Genomic DNA, 27,910 nt, shown 5'->3' with positions numbered 1-27,910 from the left:
TGTCACTCTTCCAACACACAAATGTGAAAAGTTAAAACATTGTTAAAATGCAACAAGTTTATGAAGTCTCAAACAAAACTAGAATTTTCTGTACATACTCCTGTCAAAAGAAATTATCTCCTGTACACCACTCCTCTTCCATACTGGTCTTTGATTTCCTTTCATTTGACCTGTATTGGCTACAAGACCTAGAGAAAGATTGGGACAGCTTGTGATTCTCTCCCGGACAGTGATGTCTCTCTTCTCCAACCTCTAGAAAGGGGCCTGCTACAGCTAAGGAAGAAGTTTCTGCATTTGGAGAACTGTGGCAAGGTGGAGAACTTCTCCTCTAATAATCATCTTGAGGGCGATGACCCCGAGAAGAAGGTGGGTCACAATTTCGACTTCTATTGTCACCATTCAACAGTTCCAGCCTTATTTTGCAGCCACATAGTGTTCTCTCATCTAACTCTCCGTCAGCACTGGTTGCATCTCTAGGATCTTTAAATTGAACAAAAGCAAAGTCTGGAGGGTTTCTAGCAACTCAAACATTTCAGAGTGGTCCTTAATAGCCAAAATCTTGCTCCAATTCAGTCCTGTTGCTGTTGTTTCCAAGATGGCCTACATTAATTTTACAGTCCAAATGGACAGGGAGCACACTTCATGATTCCAAGTTTTAAAGTATGTTGGTGTTTTGGGGCCCAGGACGTCCTCTATCTTAGTTTATGTTCTATGTCCTCTTGAAAATAGTATCCACATGCTGTTTCGGGAGTGTAGTGTTCTATAAATGTTAATTAAATTTTTGAGCATGTAGCTTTGCATATTTTAAGTGTTTGTTCTAAGCATATATTGTATGTACATTGCTTATCAAGTATATCGTTGTCATAATTTACCACTTCAAGTGAAGTACAAAAACCTTATTGTGAGTTCCAATTTAAGATGTAAACGTAGTAATATCTCACCCTAAACTTCATCCAGAGTACCATGACCCACACTCAGAAAGGAACTCACAATCCTGAACTTCACGATGAGTGAAGGATGTAACACCTCAGCTTTTAAAACTTGCACCTGGGATATGAGCCACCAAATCACCTCACTTTGAAAGCCAAAGGACTTTATGTCCATAATACTCACAATGCTATACCAAACTGGTAAACAGTCCTTAAAGGACTCACATGCAGAATCACTCAACCCAGGGCTCAGCACAGAGGCAACTCACTGAAAAGAACCAGACTTTCTGGCTGAGTTTCAGGCATCTAATTTAACACACATCTAGCACCCTACCAAAATGCCTTCAATAGATAGAGGCTGGCAGGCCCCATCTATATATTCCCTCTCTGCTTCCCTCTATCATATTGGTATTTCTGGGAAAGATGGTTGTATACTCATTCGATACACCAGTCTTTGCATTTATTGCCAAAGATATACCTCTAGACTGCCTTGTTCTGTGACCACAGTGGTTTATGTTCATAAGTCCCATAGGACTCTAACAAATGAAGAAAGACTCCCTCACTGGCTTACTAACCCGAGGTCATGGCAGAGAGTCAACAGATTGAAGTGCTTAGTCTTTTTGTGAAAGAGGCTTATTAGCTTATCATCATAACTCTGCCTGGGAGATAGGCATCTAATTAAACACTTCTCTAAGGGCTGACTATGAAAGTGAAAGGTCCTGTCAGACTCTTTGCTATCTGTCCATGGGATTCTCCAGGCAAGAATACTGGAGTGGGTTGCCATTCCGTTCTCCAGGGGATCTTTCTGACCCATGGATCAAACCCTAGTATCCTGCTTTGCAGACAGATTCTTTACCATCTTAGCTACCTGGGAAGCTGGAGGGTTGACTATAATCTTCTCAATATACCTTGGAGGGAAGGTGCTATATTCATAGTTTCCCTCAGACCTACTCTAGAGCACAAGTATCTAGGGGAGTTTTTACACATACTTGGTACCCTAGTACAAGGTACACATATCTGGTGCCCTGACTTTTTTGAAGCTATTCTCCAGGGGATACATTTTGATCACCAGGTTTTGGTGTCCATCAGGGCTTGCATTCATGAGTCTCATGGGACTGTAACAAACAGAGACAGTTTGTGATCAGCTATTATCCCCAAAACACAGCATAGAGAAAGCAGAGTAAAAAGTGACCCCAGTCTTTATGTGAAAGAGACCTCTATATTGGCACATATCTCGTGGTTTACTGAGAAACTCTCTGTGGATAGAGAGAAGTGAGAGCCATCTTTGCACTCTCCTCTGGTTTGCTCCAGGTTGCAAATATCTGTAAACTAAGTCTAAAGCCTTATCTTCATAACTATGGCTGTAAGGTCAGGGTTTTAAACACTTGTCTAGAGGCTAAAAATGAAAACACAAAGAAGTATATTCTAAATGAAAGAACAACATAAAACCCCAGAGAAAAATTAATAAATAAAGGTAAATAGTTTACTTGATGAATAGTTAAAAGTAATGGACATAAAGATACTTACTGAGCTCTGGTGAGGAATGGAAGAACAAAGTGAGAATTTCAACACCAGACATAGAAAATGCAAGAAATTACCTAATAGAAGTTATAGAGATAAAGAGTACATAACTAAAATACACTAGAGGAATTCAAATGCAGTATAGATGAACTAGAAGAATGAGTGAACTTGAGACAAGGGAAGTTCAGCTCATTCATTCAGAGAACAAAGTGAAAGTGAAAGTGAAGTCGTGTCTGACTCTGCGACTCCATGGACTGTAGCCTACCAGGTTCGACCGTCCATGGGATTTTCCAGGCAAGAATACTGGAATGGATTGCCATTTCCTTCTCCAATGGAATGAATAAATAAACACAGCATAAGGGACTTATGGGAAAACATCAAGTATACCAACATTCAAATTATAGGGATCCCAGAAATAGAAGGCAGAGAGAAAGGAAATATATTTGAGGGGAAAATGGTTAAAAACTTTCCTAACCTGAGGATAGAAAGAGACATTCGCATACTGAAGCTCCAGAGAGTTCCAAACAAAATGTACCCAAAGAGACCCACATTAAGACACATTATCTTAATACTTACAATTATAATGCAAAAAGTTGAAAACAAGAAGACCCTATTACAATCAGCAAGAGAAAAGCAACTTTTTACATACAAGGAGACCCCATAAGAAAACCATCAGATTTCTTCAAAATAAACTTCGTGAGCCAGAAGTGAGTGGTGTGGTATGAAATATTCAAAGTCTGGGGAAAACAAAGCAAAACAAGCCTTCTAAGCAAGAATACTCTATCTAGCACACTAAACATTCAGAATTAAAGGACGGATAAAGAGCTCTCCAGAGAAGCAAATGTTAATAGAGTTCATCATCATTAGACTAGAATTACAAGAACTGTTAAAAGAAATGTTTAGGAATCTCCATACAGTTCTCCACAGTGGCTGTATCAATTTACATTCCCACTAACAGTGCAAGAGGGTTCCCTAATCCCAACACTCTCTCCAGCATTTATTGTTTGTAGACTTTTGATGATGGCCATTCTGACTGGTGTGAATTGATACTTCATTGTAGTTTTGATTTGCATTTCTCTAATAATGAAAAATGTTGAGCATCTTTTTATGTGTTGATTACCATCTCTATGTCTTTTTTAGAGAAATGTATTTTAAGGCCTTTTGCCCACTTTTTGATTGGGTTGTTTGTATTTCTGGTATTGGGTTACATGAGCTGCTTGTATATTTTGGAGATCAATCTTTTGTCAGTTGTTTCACTTGCGTTTTATTTTCTCCCATTCTGAGAGTTTTCTTTTCATCTTGTTTATAGTTTCTTTTGCTGTGCAAAACATTTATTTAATTAGGTCTCGTTTGTTTATTTTCATTTTTATTTCCATTACTCTAAGAGGTTTGTCACAGAGGATCTTGTTGTGATTTATATCAAAGAGTGTTCTGCCTATGTTTTCCTCTAAGAGTTATAGTTTCTGGTCTTACGTTAGGTCTTTAATCCATTTTGAGTTTATTTTTGGTATGGTGTTAGTAAGTATTCTAATTTCATTCTTTTACACATAACTGTAGAGTTTTTCCCAGCAACACTTATTGAAGAGACTGTCTTTTCTCCATTTTATATTGTTGCTTCTTTTGTCAAAGATAAGGTGTCCATAGGTGTGTGGGTTTTTCTCTAGGCTAAAACTACCATATAACACAACTGTCCCATTAATGGACCTATATCCTGTGGAAATCATAATTGGAAAAGATGCATGTGCCACAGTGTTAATTGAAATACTATTTACAGTAGCTAGAAAATGGAAGCAACTTAGATGTCCATCAGCTGATGAATGGATAAAGAAGTGTGGTACATGTACACGATGAAATATTACTCAGTCATAAAAAGGAACACATTTGAGTCAGTTCTAATGAGGTGGATAAATCTAGAGCCTAGTATACAGAGTGAAGTAAGCCAGAAAGAGGAAAATAAATATATATACTAATGCATATATGTGGAATCTAGAAAGATGCTACTGATGAACATATTTTCAGGGCAAAAATGGAGATGCAGACATGGAGAACAAACCTGTGGACACAGTTGGGGAAGGTGAGAGTGAGATCAATTAAGAGAATAGCATTGAAACATATATATTACCGTATGTAAAACAGATATCCAGAGAGAATTTCTTGTATCATGCACGGATCTCAAACCTGGTGCTCTGTGACAACCTAGAGGGGTGGATGAGGTGGGAGGGGAGAGAGAGATTCAAGAGAAGGGGGGCTATGCATACCTACGGTTGATTCATGTTGATGTATGGCAGAAACCAAGACAATACTGTAAAGCAATTATCTTCCAATTAAAATAAATTAATTAATAAAAAAGAATTGAAAGTTCTTAAAATTCTAACAAAGAAAGAGAAATGTTTAAATGTGAAATGAAAGGGCATTAATAAATAACAGAAAATATATAAAAGCTTAAATATTACTGGTAAAGGTAAATATATAGTATGATTCAGAATAATTTAGTGTTGTAAAGGTGGTGTGTTAAACACATATGAAATTATGGTAAAGGCTAAGAGACAAGCATATTCGAAGCAACTCTACAATATTTTGTTAATGGACATGCAAGACAAAAAGATAGATGGCAACATCAAAAACATAAAATGGGAAGGATAAAATTGTAGAGCTTTAAATGTGTTCAAATGTAATATTTTATCAACTTAAAATAGAATGCTGTAATATATTTTATGTAAATTTATGGTGACAAAAAAAAATTAAACTAAACTAGATAAACAAAATATGAGGGAATCTAAGTATATCAGTACAGAATATCATCAAACCACAAGAAAGTAATCAAGAAAGAAGAAAGAACAAAAGAATTACAAAAGAGCCACAACAGTTAACAAAAATGATAATAAATGCATACCAATCCATAATTACCTTAACTGAAATAAAATCTCCAATCACAAGACATAATGTGACTGAATGGATAAAAATACAAAACTTATCTATATGCTGCCTACAAGAGACTCACTCACAGACTGAAACTGAAGGGACAGAAAAGGAAATTTCATGCAAATTGTAACAAAAAGAAAAGTGGGAAGCTTTTGTCTGATACGTATATCAGACAATGTAGACATTAATACAAAGGCTAGACTATAAACGGTTTAATATAAACACTGGAATAAGAGACAATAAGGGTCATTATAATCATACAGGGGTCAATCTAATAAGAGGATAACAACTGTGAATATATTTGTATGCAGTGGGCTCCCCTCGTGGCTCAGGCGTATGGAATTCATCTGCAATGCAGGAGTCACAGGAGATGCAGATTTAATCCCTAGATTGGGGAGATACCCTGGAGCAGGGCATAGCTATCCACTCCAGTGTTCTTGCCTGGAGAATCCCATGGACAGAAGAGCCTGAAGGGCTACAGTCCATAGAGTCACAAAGAGTTAGACACACCTGAAGTGACATAACATGCACACACACACGTACACAATCTAGAATCACCTAAATACATAAAGAAAATATTAAAGCAAAAGATATCAACAACAACAAAATAATAGTATCGGACTTTAATACTTTAATATCATGACCCAGATAATTACGATGGTGTGATCACTCACCTAGAGCCAGACATCCTGGAATGTGAAGTCAAGTGGGCCTTAGGAAGTATCACTATCAACAAAGCTAGTGGAGGTGATGGAATTCCAGTTGAGCTATTTCAAATCCTCAAAGGTGATGCTGTGAAAGTGCTGTACTCAATATGTCAGCAAATTTGGAAAACTCAGCAGTGTCCACAGGGCTCGAAAAGGTCAGTTCTGATTCCAGTTCCAAAGAAAGACAATGCCAAAGAATGCTCAAACTACTGCAAAATTGCACTCATCTCACTTGCTAGTAAAGCAATGCTCAAAATTCTCCAAGCCAGGCTTCAGCAATACTTGAATCGTGAACTTCCAGATGTTCAGGCTGGTTTTAAAAAAGGCAGATGAACCAGAGATCAAATTGCCAACATCTGCTGGATCATCGAAAAAGTGAGAAACTTTCAGAAAAAACATCTATTTCTGCTTTATTGACTATGACAAAGCCTTTGACTGTGTAGATCACAAAAAACTGTGGAAAATTCTGAAAGAAATGGGAATACCAGACCACCTGGTCTGCCTCTTGAGAAACCTGTATGCACATCAGGAAGCAATGGTTAGAACTGGACATGGAACAACAAACTGGTTCCAAATAGGAAAAGGAGTATGTCAAGGCTGTATATTGTCACCCTGATTATTTAACTTCTATGCAGAGTACATCATGAGAAATGCTGGGCTGGATGAAGCACAAGCTGGAATCAAGATTGCCGGGAGAAATATCAACAACATCAGATATACAGATGACACTACCCTTATGGCAGAAAGTGAAGAACTAAAGAGCTTCTTGATGAAAATGAAAGAGGAAAGTGAAAAAGTTGACTTAAAGCTCAACATTCAGAAAACTAAGATCATGGCATCAGGTCCCATCACTTAATGGCAAATAGATGAGGAGACAGTGGAAACAGTGGCTGATTTTATTTTTCTGGGCTCCAAAATCACTGCAGATGGCGATTGCAGCCATGAAATGAAAAGATGCTTACTCCTTGGAAGGAAAGTTATTGACCAACCTAGACAGCATATTAAAAAGCAGAGACACTACTTTGTCAACAAAGGTCCGTCTAGTCAAGGCTATGGTTTTTCCAGTGGTCATGTATGGATGTGAGCGTTGGACTATAAAGAATGCTGAGCACAAAAGAATTGATGCTTTTGAACTGTGGTGTTGGAGAAGACTCTTGAGAGTCCCTTGGATTGCAAGGAGATACAACCAGTCCATCCTAAAGGAAATCAATCCTGGGTGTTCATTGGAAGGACTGATGTTGAGGCTGAAACTCCAATATTTTGGCCACCTGATGTTAAGAGCTGACTCATTTGAAAAGACCCTGATGTTGAGAAAGATTGAAGGCAGAAGGAGAAGGGGACGACAGAGGATGAGATGGTTAGATGGTATCACTGACTCAATGGATATGAGTTTGGGTAAACTCTGGGAGTTGGTTATGGACAGGGAGGCCTGGTGTGCTGTGGTTCATGGGGCCGCAAAGAGTCAGATATTACTGAGTGACTGAACTAACTAACTTAATACCCTAAGTACATAAATGAATAGATCAACAAGATAGAAAATCAGTGAGGAAATACTGGCCTTGCACAACATTTTGAATCATGCAACTTTAACAGTTATATACAGAACGTTTCATCTAAATTCAACAGAATGTACTCTTCTATAGTGCACTTGAAGTACCTTTTATAGTACATCATATGTTAGGACTCAAATCAAATCTTTTTTAAAAATTTTTTTGAATTTATTTTTTAAAGTGTCATTGGTCTGTAATAGTATATATTTTATGTGTATGTTGTATTACTACTTCTGTTTAACATATCGCATATTCACCACCAAAAATTTAGTTTCCATTGGTTACCATACATTTTTTTTAACCCATTTCCTCCTTTCTTTAAATATGTGTTTGTTTCTGTTTGGGTTGTTCATTTATTTTGCCTTTGTCTTTGTTTGATTTTTATGTTCCACATATCAGTGAAATCATTAATTGTTTTTCCCATCTGACGTATTTCACTGCAAGGTCAATTCATGTTGCTGTAAATCTCAATATTTCCTTATTACTCAGTTGTATTCAATATTTCAACACTATTCAATTGTACATATTTACAATGCCATTGTCCATTCATCATTTATGGACACAGAGGTGCTTTTCATATCTTGGCTATTCTAAATAATGCTGCAAAAACATCATGGAGAAATATATCTTTTCAAATAATTGTTTATGTATTCTTTGTATAAATATCAAAACCATGATAGCTGGATCATACAGTAGCTGGATAGATGGTGTGATCACTCACCTAGAGCTAGATATCCTGGAGTATGAAGTCAAAAGGGCCTTAAGAAGCATCACCATGAACAAAGCTAGTGGAGGTGATGGAAATCCAGCTAAGCTATTTCAAATCCTAAAAGATGATGCTGTTAAAGTGTTGCAAACAATACGCCAACAAATTTGGAAAACACAGCAGTGGCCACAAGATTGGAAAAATCAGTTTTCATTTCAGTACAGAATAAGGGCAATGTCAAAAATGTTCAAACTACTGTACAAATGCACTCATTTCACATGCTAGCTGTTGGGGTCCTTTAATGGACCTGAACCTGGTGGTCCAGAGTCGACGATATGAAAGTAAAAGAGAGAAAGAGGCTGATATTCCCTGGTTTATGCAGAAAACCAATAAAGCCCTTGACACAGGACTTGCATCGCTCACGAAGGCACCAGGCGCCTTTGTGTCCCTCGAGTCAGTGACTTCATCCAAACCTCTCATTTTCTATCATCCCTTTCTCCTTCTGCCTTCAATCATTCCCAGCATCAGGGTCTTTTCAAATGAGTCAGTTCTTCTCATCAGGTGGCCATAGTATTGGAGCTCCAGCTTCAGCATCAGTAATTCCAAAGAATATTCAGGACTGATTTCCTTTATGATTGACTGATTTGATCTACTTGCAGTGCAAGGAACTCTCAAGAGTCTTCTCCAACATCACAGTTCAAAAACATCAGTTATTCAGTGCTCAGCCTTCTTTGTGGTCCAACTCTCACATCCATACATGACTACTGGAAAAACTATAACTGTGACTTAGATGGGTCTTTGCCAGTAATGTCTCTGCTTTTGAATATGCTGCCTAGGTTTGTCATAGTTTTTTATCCAAGGAGCAAATGTCTCTTAATTTCATGGCTGCAGTCACCATCCACAGTGATTTTGGAGCTGAATAAAATAACGTCTGTCACTGTTTCCATTATTTCCCCATCTATTTGCCAAGCTGGTTTTAGAAAAGGGAGAGGAACCAGAGATCAAATTGCCAACATCTGCTGGATCATTGAAAAAGCAAGAGAATTCCAGAAAAAAAAAACATCTATTTCTGCTTTATTGACTATGCCAAAGCCTTTGACTGTGTGGATCACAATAAACTGTGGAAAATTCTGAAAGAGATAGGAATACCAAACCACCTGATCTGAGAAACCTCTTGAGAAACCTGTATGTCAGGAAGCAACAGTTAGAACTGGATATGGAACAACAGACTGCTTCCAAATAGGAAAAGGAGTACATCAAGGTTGTATATTGTCACCCTGCTTATTTAACTTATATGCAGAGTACATCATGAGAAACGCTGGGCTGGAGGAAGCACAGCTGGAATCAATATTGCCAGGAGAAATATCAATAACCTCAGATATGCAGATGGCATCACCCTTATGGCAGAGAGTGAAGAAGAACTGAAGAGCTTCTTGATGAAAGTGAAAGAGGAAAGTGAAAAAGTTGGCTTAAAGCTCAACATTCAGAAAACTAAGATCATGGCATCCAGTTCCATCACTTTATGGCAAATAGATGGGGAAACAGTGGAAACAGTGTCTGACTTTATTTTTCTGGACTCCAAAATCACTGCAGATGGTGATTGCAGCCATGAAATTAAAAAGCACTTACTCCTTGGAAGGAAAGTTATGACCAACCTAGACAGCATATTAAAAAGCAGAGATATTACTTTGTCAACAAAGGTCCGTCTAGTCAAGGCTATGGTTTTTCCAGTGATCATGTATGGATGTGAGAGTTGGACAATAAAGAAATCTGAGGGCCGAAGAATTTATGCTTTTGAACTGTGGTGTTGGAGAAGACTCTTGAGAGTCCGTTGGACTGCAAGGAGATCCAATCAGTCCATCCTGAAGGATATCAGTCCTGGGTGTTTATTGGAAGGACCAATGTTGAAGCTGAAACTCCAATACTTTGGCCACCTGATGCAATGAGCTGACTCATTTGTAGAGACCCTGATGCTGGGAAAGATTGAGGGAAGGAGGAGAAGGCAACGACAGAGGATAAGATGGTTGGATGGAATCACTGACTCAATGGAAATGGGTTTGGGTGGACTCTGGGAGTTGGTGATGGACAGGGAGGCCTGGTGTGCTGCGGTTCATGGGGTATCAAAGAGTCGTACACAACTGAGTGATTGAAATGAACTGAACTGATTTGCCGTGAAGTGATAGGACTGGACGCCATGATTTTAGTTTATTGAAAGTTAGGTTTTAAGCAAGGTTTTTCACTCTCTTCCTTCACTTTCATCAAGAGGCTTTTCAGTTCCTCTTCATTTTCTGCCATATGGGTGGTGTCATCTGCATATCTGAGGTTATTGATATTTCTCCTGGCTACCTTGATTACAGCTTGTTTTTCATCAAGTCCCACATTTCACATAGTGTACTCTGCATATAAGTTAAATAAGCAAGGTGACTATAGCCTTGACATTCTTCTTTACCAATTTGAAACCAGTCCATTGTCCCTTGTCCAGCTCTAACTGTTGCTTGTTGGCCTGCATACAGGTTTCTCAAGAGGCAGGAAAGGTGGTCTGGTATTCCCATCTCTTTAATAATTTTCTGCAGTTTTTTTGTGATCTGCACAGTCAAAGGATTTAGTGTAGTCACTGAAGCAGAAGTAGATGTTTTTCTGGAGTTCTCTTGCTTTTTCTATGATCCAAAAAGATCTATGATCTTTTACAATGATTGGCAATTTGGTCTCTGGTCCTGCTGCCTTTTCTAAATCGAGCTTGAACAATCTGTAAGTTCTCAGTTCAACAGAAGCCTAGGTTGGATAATTTTGAGCATCACTTTCTTTTATTTCTTTTTTTAATTTATTTGTTTATTTATTTTACTTGACAATATTGTATTGGTTTTGCCATACATTGACTTGAATCCTCCATGGGTGTTCCCCATGGTGTTCCCCATCCTGAACACCCCTCGCACCGCCCTCCCCATCCCATCCCTCTGGGTCGTCCCAGGGCATCAGCCCCGAGCATCCTGTAGCATGCATCGAACCTGGACTGGCGATTCATTTCACATATGATAATTTACATGTTTCAATGCCATTCGCCCATATCATCCAGCCCTCGCCCTCTCCCACAGAGACCAAAAGACTGTTCAATACATCTGTGTCTCTCTTGCTGTCTCGCATACAGGTTATCGTTACCATCTTTCTAAATTCCATATGTATGCATCAGTATACTGCATTAGTGTTTTTCTTTCTGGCTTACTTCATTCTGTGCAATAGGCCCCAGTTTCATCCATCTCATTAGAACTGATTCAAATGTATTCTTTTTACTGGCTGAGTAATATTCCATTGTGTATTTCTACCACAGTTTTCTTATCCATTCGTCTGCTGATGGACATCTAGGTTGCTTCTATGCCTTGGCTATTATAAACAGCACCGTGATGAACATTGTGGTACACGTGACTCTTTCAATACTGGTTTCCTCAGTGTGTATGTCCAGCAGCGGGATTGCTGGGTCATATGGCAGTTTTATTTTTAGTTTTTTAAGGAATCTCCACACTGTTCTCAATAGTGGCTGTACTAGTTTGCATTCCCACCAACAGTGTAACAGGGTTCCCTTTTCTCCATACCCTCTCCAGCATTTATTGCTTGTAGACTTTTGGATAGCAGCCATTCTGACTGGTGTGAAGTGATACCTCATTGTGGTTTTGATTTGCATTTCTCTGATAATGAGTGATGTTGAGCATCTTTTCATGTGTTTGTTAGCCATCTGTATGCCTTCTTTGGATCCATGAGGTTGCAAAGATTCGGATACAAATGAGTGACTGAACTGAACCTGTGAAGCTATCTGATCCTGGGCTTTTGTTTATTGGAAGAATTATTTTAATTACAGTTTCAACTTCCATGCTTGTAATGGGTCTGTTAAACCTTTCTATTTCTTCCTGGTTCAGTTTTGGTATGTTATACTTTTATAGAAATTTGTCCATTTTTTCCAAGTTGTCAATTTTACTGGCATATAATTGCTCATAGTAATCTCTTATGATCTTTTGTATTTCTGTTTTGTCTGTTGTGATTTCTCCATTTTCATTTCTAATTTTATTGATTTGATTCTTCTCCCTTTTTTTCTTTGAGTCTGGATAATGGTTTGTGTATTTTATCTTCTTAAAGAACCTGCTTTTATTTTTGTTGATTTTTGCTATAGTATCCTTTGAATCTTTTTCAATTACTTCTGCTCTGATTTTTATAATTTCCTTCCTTCTACTAACTTTGGGGTTCTCCTGTTCTTTCTCTTGTTGCTTTAGGTGTAAAGTTAGGTTGTTTATTTGATGTTTCTCTTGTTTCTCGAGGTAGGCTTTATTGCTATCAACCTCTCTTTTAGCACTGCTTTTACTGAATCCCATAGATTTTGGGTTGTCATGTTCTCATTTTCATTTGTTCTATACATATTTTGATTTTTTTGAAATTTCTTCAGTGATCTGTTTGTTATTAAGGAGTGTGTTGTTTAGATTCCATATGTTTGTGTTTGTTTTTTTTTAATAGCTTTTCTTCCTATAGTTAACATCTATTTTTACCACATTGTGATCAGAAAAGATGCTTGAAATTATTTTGATGTTTTAAAATTTACCATGGCTAGATTTATGACCCAGTATGTGATTTACCCTGGGAAACATTCAGTGTACACTTGAGAGAAAGTTGAAATCTATTGTTTTTGGGTGAGATGCCTTGTAGATATCAATTAGGCCTAACTGTATTTCCTTGTTAGTTTTCTGTTTAGTTGATCTATCCATAGATGTGCATGGGATATTAAAATTCCCCACTGTTATTGTGTTACTGTTAATTTCCCCTTTCATAGTTGTTAGCATTTACCTTACATATTGAGGTGTTCTTTTGTTGGGTGCATATATATTTATAATTGTTATATCATCTTCTTGGATTAATACTTTGATCATTTTCTAGTGTCCTTCTTTGTCTCTTATCGTGGTCTTTATTTCAAAGTCTATTTTATCTGATATGAGTAATACTACTCCTGCCTTCTTTTGGTCTCCATTTGCATGAAATATCTTTTCCCAGCCCCTCATTTTTGGTCTGTATGTCTCCCTAGGCTTGAGGTGGATCTCTTTTAGACAACATATATAAGGATCTTGTTTCTGTATCCATTGGCCAGTCTTTGTCTTTTTCTTGGAGAATATAACCCATTTACATTTAAGGTAATTATTGATTACTATGATCCCATTACCATTTACTTTGTTGTTTTGGTTTCATTTTTATAAACCTTTACTGTGTTTCCTGTCTGAATAAGATCCTTTAGCATTATTTGAAGAGCTGATTTGAAGGTGCTGAATTCTCTCAGCTTTTGCTTGTCTGTAAAGCTTTTGATTACTCCTTCAAATATGAATGAGATCCATGCTGGGTAGAGTAATCTTGGCTGTAGGTTTTTCCTGTTCACCACTCTAAGTATCTCCTGCCATTCCCTTCTGGCCTGAAGAGTTTGTATTGAAAGATTAGCTGTTATCTTTATGGGGATTCCCTTGTGTGTTAATTGTTTATTTTCCCTTACTGCTTTTAGTATTTGCTCTTTGTTTTTAATTTTTGTCAGTTTAACTAATATGTGTCTTTGGGTGTTTTGCCTTGGGTTTATCCTGTTTTGGACTCTTGGGTTTCTTGGACTTGGGTGGCTATTTCCTTCCCCATTTTAGGGAAGTTTTTTACTATTATCTCCTCAAGTACTTTCTTCTGCCCTTTATTTTTGTTTTCTTCTTCTAGGACAACTATGCTTTGAATGTTGTAGCATATAACATTTTCCAGAGGTCTCTGAAGTTTTCCTCATTTCTTTTAATTCCTTTCTTTTCTTTTTTCCTCTCTGCTTTGTTTATTTCCACCATTCTTTTTTTCCACCTCATTTATCCTCTCTTCCACCTCAGTTATTCTACTGTGGGTTTTCTCTAGAGTGCTTTGAATCTTAGTTATTACATTGCCCATTATGTATTGCCTCTTCTTTATTTCTTCTAGGACCTTGTTAAACATTGCTTGTATCTTCTCAATACTTGTCTCTAGTCTATTTATCTGTAACTCCATTTTGTTTTCAAGATTTCAGATCATCTTTACTATCATTATTCTGAATTATTTTTTCAGGTAGACTCCCTATCTTCTCCTATTTTGCTTGGTTTGATGGGTTTTTATCATGTTCCTTCACCTGCTGAATATTTCTCTGTCTTTTCATTTTGTTTAGATTGCTGTCTTTGGGTTGCCCTGGAAGTTTGTGATTCATCGTTATTGTGGAGTCTGCTTCCTGTGGGTGGGGATGGAACCCCTGTCAAGGTTTCCTGCTTGGGGGAGCTGTGTCTGTGTTCTGGTGGGTGGAACTGCAATCTCTTCTCTCTGGAGTGCAATGAAGTGGCCAGTAGTGAGTTTGGGGGTATCTATGGGTTTTGCATGGCTTCGGGCAGCCCATTTTTTCATGTTCAGGGTTGTGTTCCTGTTTCCTGAAGAATTAGCATTGTCTGTCTTGCACTGGAACTTGTTGGCTCTTGGGTGGAGCTTTGTTTCAGTGTAGGTATGGCGATTTGGTGTGAGCTTTTGTCTATTAATGTCCCCTGGAGTCAGGAGTTCGCTGATGTTCAAGGGTTCTGGGGTTAAGCCTCCTGCCTCTGGGTTTCAATGCTTCTCTTTAAGTAACCTCAAGTCTTCTCCATCAACACAGCACAGAAAATAAAACACCCAGGTTAATGGTGAAACAACTTTTCACAACCAGGAACATCCAAAGAGATTCACAGAATTATATAAAGAATAGAAGAGGAAGGAGGGAGATAGAGGTGGCCAGGAGGAGAAAGCAGAGAGTCAGAAGGAGAGAGAGCAATCAAGCCAGTAATCAAATCCCTAAGTGCTCTCCACAGCCAGGAACACCCAGAGAGATTCGCAGAGTTATATATAGAAGAGAAGAAGGAGGGAGGCGATAGAGGTGACCCGGAGGAGAAAAGGGAGAGTCACAAGGGAAGAGAAAAATAAAGCGAGTAATCAAATCCCTAAATGAAAATGGATATTGAAGATTAGATTCTTAATGTTACAAAATTTATAACAAACAACAAGCTAAAATTACAAACCTAGAACAGAGGTTAGACTCTCAAAAATGCAATATAAAAATACAAAATAAAGATCAATCAGAAAAAAAAATATTATATATATATACACACACACATGGAATTTGTTTTTTTTTAATAGTTTTTTTTTTTTTTTTTTTTTTTTGGAAAGGGAATAGTAGGCTATAAAAATGAAAGTTAAAGGAGTAATAAAGAAGTAAAATTAAAAAAAAAAAACTTAAAAAGTGATAATAGTGAAAATATATCTAAGAGTTTCTCTGGAGCTGTTGTGGGCAGCATGGGGTCAATTCAGTGTCAGTTAGTTCCCTGTTCCATCTTGTTCTTGTTCTCAAGGTCTATAGTTCCCTTTCCAATGTACAGTCTCAGCATGAACTACAGGGTTTTAGTCTGTTGCACCTGTCACTTATGGGGTATTTCCCCCTTCTTTGTTTATTTTTGCTTCCTCTGTTTGCAAGGCTCGCTAGTGTCTAGTTTCTGCCCTGACCCAAGGGGATGAAGGTGGTCACTTATTTAGGCTATTGTTCAGTTGTGCTGTGGAGAGGGAGGGACACTGCAAACAAATACTGCTGGCATGTGTGGGGAGTGTTCACAGTGGATGGACCACACTGGGTTTACCACAGCCCAAGATGGTGTGTACTTCCTAGGTTCACACTGCTCAGGATCCAGGATGCTCTCCAAGAGCACCGTCCAAATCTTGCTTTAATCACATAAATGTATATTCTATTTATCCCATTCTAAATAACCATTCTAAGATTTCTTTATTCAGCTGAGATAACTTCTTTTAAAATTTATTTTGTTGGAAACTATAGCCAGACTTTCCTTAAAAATTTTTCCAGTTGACATTATAATTATTCTAATGCTCAATGCCAAAGAATGCTCAAATGACCACGCAATTGCACTCATCTCACACACTAGTAAAGTAATGCTCAAAATTCTCCAAGCCAGACTTTAACAATACGTGAACCATGAGCTTCCAGATGTTCAAGCTGGTTTTAGAAAAGGCAGAGGAACCAGAGATCAAATTGCCAACATCTGCTGGATCATCAAAAAAGCAAGAGAGTTCCAGAAAAACATCTATTTCTGCTTTACTGACTATGCCAAAGCCTTTGACTGTGTGGATCACAGTAAACTGTGGAAAATTCTGAAAGAGATGGGAATACCAGACCACCTGACTTGCCTCTTGAGAAACCTATATGCAGGTCAGGAAGCAACAGTTAGAACTGGACATCGAACAACAGACTGGTTCCAAATTGGGAAAGGAGTAAGTCAAGGCTGTATACTATAACCCGCTTATTTAACTTATATGCAGAGTACATCATGAGAAATGCTGGACTGGATGAAGCACAAGCTGGAATCAAGATTGCTGGGAGAAATATCAACAACATCAGATATGCAGATGACACCACCCTTATGGCAGAAAGTGCAGAAGAACTAAAGAGCCTCTTGATGAAAGTGAAAGAGGAGAGTGAAAATGCTGGCTTAAAACTCAACATTCAGGAAACTAAGATCATGGCATCCGGTCCCATCCCTTCATGGCAAAGAGCTGGGAAACAGTGGAAACAGTGGCTGACTTTTTTTTGGGGGGGAGGTTCCAAAATCACTACAGATGGTGATTGCACCCATGAAATTAAAAGATGCTTACTCCTTGGAAGGAATGTTATGACCAACCTAGACAGCATATTAAAAAACAGAGACATTACTTTGTCAACAAAGGTCCATCTAGTCAAGGCTATGGTTTTTCCAGTAGTCATGTATGGATTTGAGAGTTGGACTGTAAAGAGAGCTGAGCACTGAAGAATTGATGCTTTTGAACTGTGGTGTTGGAGACGACTATTGAGAGTCTCTTGGACTGCAAAGAGTTCCAACCAGTCCATCGTAAAGGAAATCAGTCCTGAATATTCATTGGAAGGACTGGTGCTGAAGCTGAAACTCCAATACTTTGGCCACCTGATGTGAAGAACTGACTCATTTTAAAAGACCCTGATGCTGGGAAAGATTAAAGCAGGAGGAGAAGGGGACAACAGGATGAAATGTTTGGATGGCATCACCGACTCAATGGACATGTGTTTGAGTGGACTCTGGGAATTGGTGATGGACAGGGAGTCCTGGCATGCTGCAGTCCATGGGGTCACAAAGAGTCATACAGGACTGAGTGACTCAACGGAACTGAAGTGAATGCTATTATTATCATCTGAGAGATCCATTGAGGGGAAGCAAAGACCACAAATGAAGCTTCTCAAGCCTGTTTTTCCTTACCTGTTCTAAAACTATGGAAGTTTACAGGTTAATTGCTATAGTTTTCTCACCTTTAATTTGACTTTTGTTTTATAGGTACCAATAAATAGCTGTTTACAATGAGAGTACTCTATATGCCCCAATTTGTTAGTTTTTCCAATTAAAAAAAAAAGAGTTCATTATTTCACATCCAATATAATGTATCTCAACAGACATTCAAACCATTAAAATGCAAAAGACTTTCACATAAGAGAGACAAAGGGGATGTAACCTAAATAAATCCAGAGTTTTACTCTCAAGTCCAGATTTTTTAAAACACATACAAAGCGAAACCTAGGAAGATCAGGTAGAACATCCATAATTCAAAGACACAGAGAAATATGACATTTCCCCAGTAGGCCTTTGTTTAAGGTTTCACCAAGCTGGCTTTTAATGTTAACTGTGTATGCATTGGAAGAGCCCCCTCAGTTTCCAGGGTGAGATTTTCTCCAATTTCCCATCAAATAAACACTTGTAAATTTTGTACATACATTTACCTAGCTGGGGTGTTGGCAATCTGTCATTCCTTTCTCTTCTATTTTGAAATATTTATTTCCCATTTTTAAACCGGTTTGTCAAGAAAAAATAGTTAGTGATGATCTTGTGATGGGCCAGTGTGTGCTGCTTGGGAGTTTAACTTCTCTGGTTTTGCCACGGAGTTGTTTCTTCCATGGGCGCTCAGATTGCAGAATGGCCAATTCTTATGTGTATCCCCAGTTAAATGAATGGGTTTCCCTATATGGACAAGCTGCACAGCATGAGGTCTTGCCTCCATCACTTCTGCAAGTTTCTCAGTTGCCTGAGAAAGCCATTTCCAGTCAGGAAGACAGAGTCCCCTTTTTGGAGGTTGTTTTTTTAAAGACAAACTCTTAAGCTAGCCAATTCAAGAAAAATGACAGGCTAATCTCCCCCCTAACAACTCAGTGCCATCTTACTCAGTGATTAACTGAGCAAGTCTTCCCAGTTTACAAGCTGAGGCTAACTACCCAGTATCCAAGCTGAGTCTTCCCAGTGTTTTAACACTGAGGGTCCCCAGCTCTAGTAAAATCTCCCCAGTGCCTTCTACACCGAGGATGTCCTGAACAGTGTCTAAACTCAGCAACCCAGGGATCTTCTTGAAACGAAGTTTCAAAGATAACCTTTTCCCCTACCAAATAAAACTCAGAATCATCAACAAATACAGGAGATCCAAGAACCAGAAGAGACTCACTCAAATCTGTCTGGACTCCCTATGCAGGCAGATGGGCACAAGTGATGTCTGCCAGTACCAAGTCTCTGGATCCTCATAAAGTCAGGCAGAGGAAAGGCATCTTCTCTGGGTCCCTTTGTGGTCACCAAAACTGTCAACTTAAAAAATAGTCACAGCCTAGAATTTGAGAGCTATGTCTTATTTGGTGGGAAATTTTAGGACTTCAAGCCCAGAAGACAGCATCTCAAGTAACCCTAAGAGAACTGTTCCAAGGAGGCAGAGGGAAGAATCAGGTTATTTAGAAGTTTGCAGCAAGGATAAGGTAGTCTGAACATCAAAATTTGCTGTTAATTAAAGAAAACCAGATATCCTAAGTTAAATAATTTAGCTGTTTCTATATATTGGAAGATGCAAGAATCTGGGTTTACTGAAATTATTCCTTTCATATGTATCTCAGCTATTGAAAGGTTGCTGCTGAACCATGAAAGACGCCAGAATTCTTGGCCTCTGGAGGAGAAGAATTCAATACAGGACCAGAGACGAGGCTTGATTGCTCAGCGTTTTTGTGTAATAAAATTTTATTAAAGTATAAAACAGATAGAGAAAGCTTCTGACATAGACATCAGAAGGGGGCCGAAAGATGCGCCCCCCCCCCCCAGTGTTAGCAACGGAGTTATATCCGTTTACTTAGTTATTACAATGAACTAAAATAATGTCTGGAGGTTGTAAAGATCTTACTAGACCCACTCCCATAATTTACATTTTAAGATAGCATGATTATCCAGAAGGTTTTCAGGAAGGAGAAACTGTCCTCAAGCAGGGTACATTGTTGTTATATAATCCTTAGAACAGAGTTTAAACTGAATTGTTTATTGTGTAATCATCAGTTTCAAGCTTAAAGATAAAAATATTTTATGTGACTAAGACTAAGCAATGTAGAGGGGGGAAAAAAACTTTTGTCCTTTCCTCCTCCTTGAGAATTCCAGACCCTTCTCTCCTTGGGGACCCCCAGACTTCTTATCAACCTGCCTAGGAATTGACTTTCTCACTATCTGGGGCCAGCATCATACAATTTGATTATTCACATGTTTAATTCCTTGTTCACCATAAGGACTGGCAGCAGCTCATTGCGGCAGTTCAATGGCTGCCAGATAGTAGGCATTGTTCTTCCTGGGCTCAGAAATTCACGTTTGGAGGGCCAGAATCGTGAATGGCTGTGACATCCTTGTTTATCGATATGACAGGAAATACTGCATTTTACAGTATTGACCTGGAGAGAAAATTACTCAAGGCCCGTTGCCAAGGTCACAACTTGTATTATTCTGCTTGGGCTGCCGTAAAAAATACCACAGGCAGGGTTGCCTAAGTAACAAACATGTATTTGTCACAATTTTAGAGACTGAAAGTCTAAGATCAAGGTGCTTGCAGAAGGCTTGCCTTCTTGCTGTGCCCTGAATTGTAGAGACAGAGCACTGGTGGCCCTTTCTCTTCTTATAAGGTCATTAATCCTATTATAAGTGTCCCACTTACATGGCTTTACCTAACCCAAATTATCACTTAGAAACCCTATCTCCAAATTTCATGACATCAGGAGTTAGGGCCTAGACATATAAATTTGGAGGAAAGGGGACACAATTCACTCCACAGCACAACCCATTTCCCAAGCCACACTGGGATGGGTCAATGTGAGTTCAGATGGAAGAAGAGGTAATGTATATAGCTAGAATAGTGGAGTCAACTAGCCCTGTTTTTCCATACATTACAGTTTAAAAAAATCTCAGATATGCAACCTTTTCTTCACAGCTTAAACCTAGAGTTATGCACAAAGAACAACTCTAGAATGGCCCCCTCTTCAAGGTTCTGTGACTTCTAGCCATTGAGTCATTCACTGCAACAAAAGCTGAGTTATTAGAAGTCTAAGTAGTGTAAAAAAAAAATGTGCTATCTTGAATAGTACTTTCCTGCCAAAACATCATCAAGAAAAGTAGCTTTGTAAGAAACCAAATGGTGATTTAAAAAAAAAAAAAGTCCACAAGCTCAGACACTATGGACTAGAACAACAGGCTCCTCTGTCCACGGGATTTCCCAGGCAAGAATACTGAAGTGGGTTGCCATTTCCTTATCCAGGGGATCAATCCTGCATCTCCTGATTTGGCAAGTGGATTCTTTACTAGTGAGCCACCATGGAAGCCCTACTAGTGCTGTCATAAAAAGTACTACAGATTCAGTGACTTAAACAACATGCATTTATTTTTTTCACAGTTCTGGAGGCTATGAGTCCAAGATCAAGGTGTTGGCTGGGTTGATTCTTTTCTGAAATCTCTCTCTTTGGCCTTGGAGATGGTCATCTTTTCTATCTTCACATGGTCTTTCTTCCATGATTTATAATCTGTTCTTATAAGGACACAAGTTATATTACTTTAAAGCCTACCTTGAAATCCCATTTCACTATAAATACCACTGCAAAGACCCTAATTCCAAATACATTCACATTCTGAGGTACTGGGGGTGAAGACTTCTACATTCAAATTTCTAGGGAAAACAATTCAGCCCATAACACTGAACACTTGGAGTAAGCCTAATCTGACACTTACAACAAAAGTCTGTCTAGTCAAGACTATGTTTTTTCCAGTAGTCATGTATGGATGTGAGAGTTGGACTATAAGGAAAGCTGAGCGCTGAAGAACTGATGCTTTTGAACTGTGGTGTTGGAGAAGACTCTTGAGAGTCCGTTGGACTGCAAGGAGATCCACAGTCCATTCTAAAGATCAGTCCTGGGTGTTCATTGGAGGGCCTGATGTTGAGGCTGAAACTCCAATACTTTGGCCACCTGATACAAAGAGGTGACTCATTTGAAAAGACCCTGATCCTGGGAAAGATTGAGGGCAGGAGGAGAAGGGGACGACAGAGGATGAGATGGTTGGATGGCATCACCGACTCAATGGAAATGGGTTTGGGTGGACTCCAGGAGTTGGTGATGGACAGGGAGACCTGGTGTGCTGTGGTTCATGGGGTCGCAAAGAGTCAGACATGACTGAGTGATTGAACTGAACTGAATCTGACACTTATTAGATTATTCAAATAATTACCCAATAAATTACTTTTTAAAAAAAATGAGCTTGAGATTGCTTTCCTACTTATATAACACCATAATATTGACATTTTAAAGAATTATGGGATATTGTAGAAAAAACTATAAGAAACAAAAAATACAAACAAGATAAAAATAAATTTCACTTTATGTAGAACTAGAAAAGATCTATAACAAATTGGAATCACACACAAAAATAATGTGCTATTTTCAGCTTGGAAACTTTAACCTTTTGTTGTTATTGCTCAGTTGCTCAGTTGTGTCCAACTCTTTGTGACCCCATGGACTGCAGCATGCCAGGCTTCCTTGCCCTTCACCATCTCCTGGAGCTTGCTCAAACTCACGTTCATTGAGTGAGTCAGAAAGAGAAAGACAAATAACACATATTTATGGAATTCAGAAAGATTGTACCTACGATCCAACATAAAGGGCAGCAAAGGAGAAACAGTTGTAAAGAAGAGACTTTTAGATTCAGTAGAAGAAGGAGAGGGTGGGATGATTTGAGAGAATAGCATTGAAACAGGACTTGATATTACTACACTACCTAATGTTAAATGGGCAAAAAGGGACTCTGTACTGGTCCCTAACATTAAAAGTCAAATAAGAGTTTCTTTTATCACAGTTTTAAAACAGTAGTATTAGTTTTTCTTTTTTAAATTAATTAATTTAATTTATTTGGAGGATAATTACCTTACAATATTGTGGTGGTTTTTGCCATACATCAATATGAATCAGCTATGCGTGCACATGTGTCCCTCCATCCTGAAACTCCCTCTCACTTCCTTCCCCACTCTATCCCTCTGGGTTGTCCCAGAGCACCGACTTTGAGTGCCCTGCTTCATGCATCAAAATTGCACTGGTTATCTATTTTTCATATGGTATTATACATGTTTCAATGCTATTCTCTCAAATCATCCCACCCTCACCTTCTCCCACCTAGTCCAAAAATTTGTTCTTTAAAATTATGGATAAATGTATGTATAAATGAACCACTTCGATGTATATCTGAAACAAACACTGCAAATTAAGTATACCCCAGCATAAAATAAAAATTAAATTAAAAAAAGAAAAAAATGTTAACTTGGTGGCTCAGAGGGTAAAGCGTCTGCCTGCAATGCGGGATACCCGCTTTTGATCCCTGGGTCGGGAAGATCCCCTGGAGAAGGAAATGGCAACCCACTCCAGTACACTTGCCTGGAGAATCCCATGGATAGAGGAGCCTGGTAGGCTATGGTTCACAGGGTCACAGAGTCCGACACGACTGAGCAACTTCACTTTACTTCACTTTTTTGCAGCCTTGCATTTAGGATTGTCATTACAGTGTTTCTAAATTCCTATATTTCTAAATTCCTATACAGTCTTTCTATATTCCTAATTTCTATATTAATTAACATACATTAATATATGCATTAATATACCGTATTGGTGTTTCTCTTTCTGACTTACTTCACTCTGTAATAGGCTCCAGGTTCATCCACCACATTAGAACTGATTCAAATGCATTATTTTTTTTTATACCTGTGTAATATTTTGTGATGTATATGTACCACGATTTCCTTATCCATTCGTCTACCAATGGACATCTAGGTTGCATTCATGTCCTAGCTATTGTAAACAGTGCTGTGATGAACATTGGGGGACATGTGTCTCTTTCAATTCTGGTTTCCTCAGTGTGTATGCCCAGCAGTGGGATTGCTGGGTCGTATGGCAGTTCTATTTCCAGTTTTTTAAGGAATCTCCACACTATTCTCTATAGTGGCTGTGCCAGTTTGCATTCCTACCAACAGCGTAAGAGGGTTCCCTTTTCTCCACACCCTCTCCAGAATTTATTGTTTGTAGACCTTTGAATGATGGCCATTCTGACCAATTTGAAAGAATAGCATTGAAACATATATATTACCATATATAAAATAGATGACTAGTGCAAGTTTGATGCATGAAGCAGGGCACCCAAAGCCAGTGTTCTGGGAAAACATAGAGAGACAGAGTGGGGAAGGGGTGTGAGGGGATTCAGGATCGGGAAGACACATGTATAACCATGGCGGATTTATGTTGAAGTATGGCAAAACATCATCAAAATATTGTAAACTAATTATACTCCAATTAACATAAAATGAGTTTAAAAATAAAAGCAATTTAAAAATCTTTTTTTTTTTTTAATTACACAATGCCTATTCTACTTATTTGGAGCTTCAGCATCAGTCCTTCCAATAAATATTCAATATTGATTTCCTTTAGGATTGAATGGTTTGGTCTCCTAACTCTCAAGAGCCCTCTCCAACACAACAAGATGCTACATCTGCTTTGGAGAAATTTTTATTATATGTATATCTGTGCAGTTGTATACCAAAAATGTCTATGTGTTATGTGATTGAATAGAAGTGTGTATTTAAGATTATGTATCTTTGAAAATGAATATCAGAAATACATAGAAAAATATGTATGCACACAAATATGTGTATGAATATAAGGATTTCTGTACCCATATATGTGTTGCATTAATTTTGTGTGTCTGAAAAAATGTTAAGAATGTGTGGAAAATGAAGAGGCATTATAGCAGGGCAGCTGAGGGCTAGAGTTAGAGAATGTGACAGGGTTCAGAGAACCTGCAGAGGAAAGGACCACCTATCATTTCCAGAGATTTAAATTTGGAAGGAGATGAGCAGCTTGGAGTGCCTCCAAGGCAAGGGATGATGGCAGCATAGGGTTGAGGATAAAAAGGGTCACACTTCATTAACAAGAAAATAAGATCCCAGTCCTGTACAGAAAGAGGGGAGAAAACACAGCATCAATAGCAGCTGATGGAGGCATATGTCTCAGAGGGGACAGTCACCACCAACAAGGAGGCAGAATACAGCTCTCAGGACACCACTACTTCCTCACCTACCCTAGTCCCGCCCTCTTGAACGAGCTCCTCGACTAAGGATCCTCCCCTCCCAGCTCTTGCAAGCACCCAGCTCATCGCCTGCCTATCCTGCTTACACACACACTCACCGAAAAGGAAGCTGCGAGGTGTCCGATTTGCACACGTGAAGCCTGAGATCCGGGCGGTGGACGCCAGGAAAGGAAAGGCCATTGGTGGGCGCCAGGACAGAGAAGGGGGATGGGATGGATTCCTGCCAGAGATAAAGGGTGGAGGCAGGCGCCGGGTGAGGCTAGGGTGGGAAGGGGGAGTGCAATGGGCAACAGGAAAGGGGCATAGCGTTAGGAAGCAGGCAAGACATTGAAGATGAGCACAGGGAGGCAAGGGCACTGGGGGCCAAGAAAGCGAGTGGAGGTAGACAGGGGGCATGTGAGTAGCAGACTACTGGGATGTTCTGAACAGGACGACAGTGAGTGAGGGCATGTGGGTCAGGGCTGTGGAGGGATAGGGGTTTTGCAGGGGATTCAGAGTGGGCGCCAGTGGCGGTGACGGAGGCTGAGGTCTCTGAACGAGGACGTAGTCTGCCCCCTCCTGCAGAGTTCCTAACCCCAGGCAGCACCACTGCCGCTGCCGCTGCCGCCTTTCACCGCAGCCTCAGGGTACCTAGAAGGGAGAGCACTTTCAGGCACACAGCCAGGATTTCCAGCATTACTGCCAGGTTCATGGGGAAATTTTAGGCGCTGGCGCGGGGCACATGGAGACGTCGCTGTCGGCAGAACTTCACCTTATGGCATATTGAATGTTCCTCTCTTATCTTCTCTCCTCCTCCTGCAGACATGAAAACCCCCAACTCACAGGAGGCCGAAGGGCAGCAAACCAGGGCTGTTGCAGGAAAGGCCACTGGGTCTGCAAACATGATGAAGAAAAAAGCCTCCCAAAAGAAGCAGAGAGGCAGACCTTCGTCCCAGCCCCGCAGGAACATTGTGGGCTGCAGAATTTCACATGGATGGAAGGAAGGTGATGAACCCATCACTCAGTGGAAAGGAACCGTTCTGGATCAGGTGCCTATAAATCCTTCTCTTTATCTGGTGAAATATGATGGAATTGACTGTGTCTATGGACTGGAACTTCACAGAGATGAAAGAGTTTTGTCTCTTAAAATTCTTTCTGACAGGGTGGCATCAACTCAAGTCAGTGATGCAAACCTTGCAAATACCATAATTGGCAAAGCTGTGGAACATATGTTTGAGGATGAGCATGGTTCTAAGGATGAATGGAGAGGAATGGTCTTAGCCCAAGCACCGATCATGAAAGCCTGGTTTTACATTACCTATGAGAAAGATCCTGTCTTGTACATGTACCAACTTCTAGATGATTATAAAGAAGGAGACCTCCGTATCATGCCAGAGTCCAGTGAGTCTCCTCTTGCAGAAAGGGAGCCAGGAGGAGTTGTAGATGGTCTGATAGGTAAACATGTGGAATATACCAAAGAAGATGGCTCCAAACGGATCGGAATGGTCATTCACCAAGTGGAAGCCAAACCCTCTGTGTATTTCATCAAGTTTGATGATGATTTCCATATCTATGTCTATGATTTGGTGAAAAAGTCCTAACTGTCAGGATAAACTTTGCCACGTTTGTGAAAACAAATGCGTACTTTGTAGACATGCAAGATAATGTTACTTTTCAGTGTATTGAAAGCTTTAGGGTCCATGTTGATTCAACATCTTTGCCAGCATAACTATTGTCTTGTTCTAAGAAATACAAATGTATGTGGTCATGACATGCTGTGTGTAAGGAATTTGTCATGTTGAAAAGGTTGGGTGTGTTTGGTGGATGGAACATGAAAGGAAGGAGCAGCTGTAAAATTCAGGCTGTGACTAAATTTCAGCTAGTATCATAATCAGTCAAATAAACATGGAATAGGACTTAGCTGGTTTGGGCTAGGGAGAGGAGAGGAGAATGAACTAGAGATGGGCTGTAGGGAAAAGGAAAAGAGAAGGTGGCTGCTTAAGAAAGGAGGTGGGAAGGGACCAGAAATGGAGAGGCTCCTAAGGGGAGGGATGACCTAAGAGTGAGAGGCAGCTAACTGGAAGAGGGTGAAGAATAACACAGGGAGAGTGAAATCTTGGGGCTGAGAGGAAAATGGACAGGATAAATTGAGTAAGGAGGGACACAAAGACGTTTAGAAGAGGTGCAGAGCAATGGAGAGAAAGGCAAAGTTGGCAGAGATCTGAGGAGAGGCTAGAGGGATACTCCAGAAGGGAAGGGACACTGAGGAAGGAGGAATTCTAAGAAAGACTGACAGAGGGAGTGAGAATAGAGAAAAAGGGGTATGAGGTGTGGAGCCGATGAGAGATGGAAAGACCCAAGAAAACCAGGCCCTCTGGCAGTCTCCAAGTTGCCCTCCCTAGCTCTGTGCACAAAGGATGTGGCAACAAACAAACCACATGGATTGGAGCCTCCCTAGAGGGGAATTTTGACAGGACTGTCTCAAGAGTTAAGCAGGAACCAAGTTTATACTTAAAAGACTTTTATTATATCAGGGACATCATGCCACATCTGCTGAGCAGAGCCCAGCCCTCAGCTTAAACACACTGCATGGTGCTCCATAGCAGGGGGCTGTGGGCAGTTTCCTCGTATTTTCCAGAGGACCCAGGGGCAGTAAATCTCAGACCTGAAGTTCTTGGTTCACTTCCCTACACTGAATAAATGATTTTTTTCAGGAATGAGTTAGTGGAGTTCTCAGAACATAAGAGATGTGACACCTTGCATTTGGAAAGCATTTTATCCAGAAAAATGGAAACTTGCTCGACCCAGATACTGCACTCATCTCACTGTTCTTCATCCTCTGGGGCTATGCTGTGCCTTCTTACAGAAGAGAGGCAACAAAGGATTGAGTTTAATGTTTCTCTCCAGGACATGGGGAATACTTGACTCTCCATCTCTCAGCCCCTGCCTGAAACCACAGGTATCCCGCCCCTGTCCCCCCAGCCTGTGTTTCACCAGATGGATGTCTGCTGCCTCCAGAACCCCCATTCTGGCAATATCCCAGCAAAGCCAGTGCCTACTGACCCTTCACAGGTACCTCCTGACTAGTCTT

At 39.6% G+C, this 27,910-nt stretch overlaps 1 protein-coding gene and 1 pseudogene across 3 annotated transcripts; one reads left to right on the top strand and one right to left on the bottom strand.

Annotated features, from left to right (window-relative positions):
• Positions 1-103: 103 nt before the first annotated feature.
• On the bottom strand, positions 104-25,020 carry LOC122435569 (annotated as a pseudogene).
• Positions 24,903-26,590, top strand: LOC122434950 (spindlin-2). Of its 3 annotated transcripts, none has more exons than XM_043458764.1 (2): positions 24,903-25,022; positions 25,642-26,590. In XM_043458764.1, exon 2 carries the CDS (start codon positions 25,644-25,646, stop codon positions 26,418-26,420), a length of 777 nt encoding a protein of 258 aa, XP_043314699.1. In that variant the 5' UTR covers positions 24,903-25,022; positions 25,642-25,643; the 3' UTR covers positions 26,421-26,590. The 3 variants fall into 3 exon arrangements, with proteins under 3 accessions (XP_043314699.1, XP_043314700.1, XP_043314698.1); XM_043458765.1 differs by having other exon boundaries at positions 24,940-25,010; XM_043458763.1 differs by lacking the exon at positions 24,903-25,022 and adding an exon at positions 25,136-25,276.
• Positions 26,591-27,910: the final 1,320 nt, after the last annotated feature.

The sequence above is a fragment of the Cervus canadensis genome, chromosome X (assembly GCF_019320065.1).
Source record: "Cervus canadensis isolate Bull #8, Minnesota chromosome X, ASM1932006v1, whole genome shotgun sequence".
NCBI classification, from domain to species: Eukaryota; Metazoa; Chordata; class Mammalia; order Artiodactyla; family Cervidae; genus Cervus; species Cervus canadensis.
Note: the sequence above shows the minus strand (reverse complement) of the source record. Positions and strands in the feature narration are given on the sequence as shown.

Excerpts from the sequence above, each read along its gene's own strand:
- LOC122434950 (XM_043458763.1), top strand. The coding sequence starts at position 25,174 with ATGAGCACAGGGAGGCAAGGGCACTGGGGGCCAAGAAAGCGAGTGGAG. Across the intron at positions 25,277-25,641 it reads ATGTTCTGAACAGGACGACA|ACATGAAAACCCCCAACTCA; the intron begins GTGAGTGAGGGC and ends CTCCTCCTGCAG.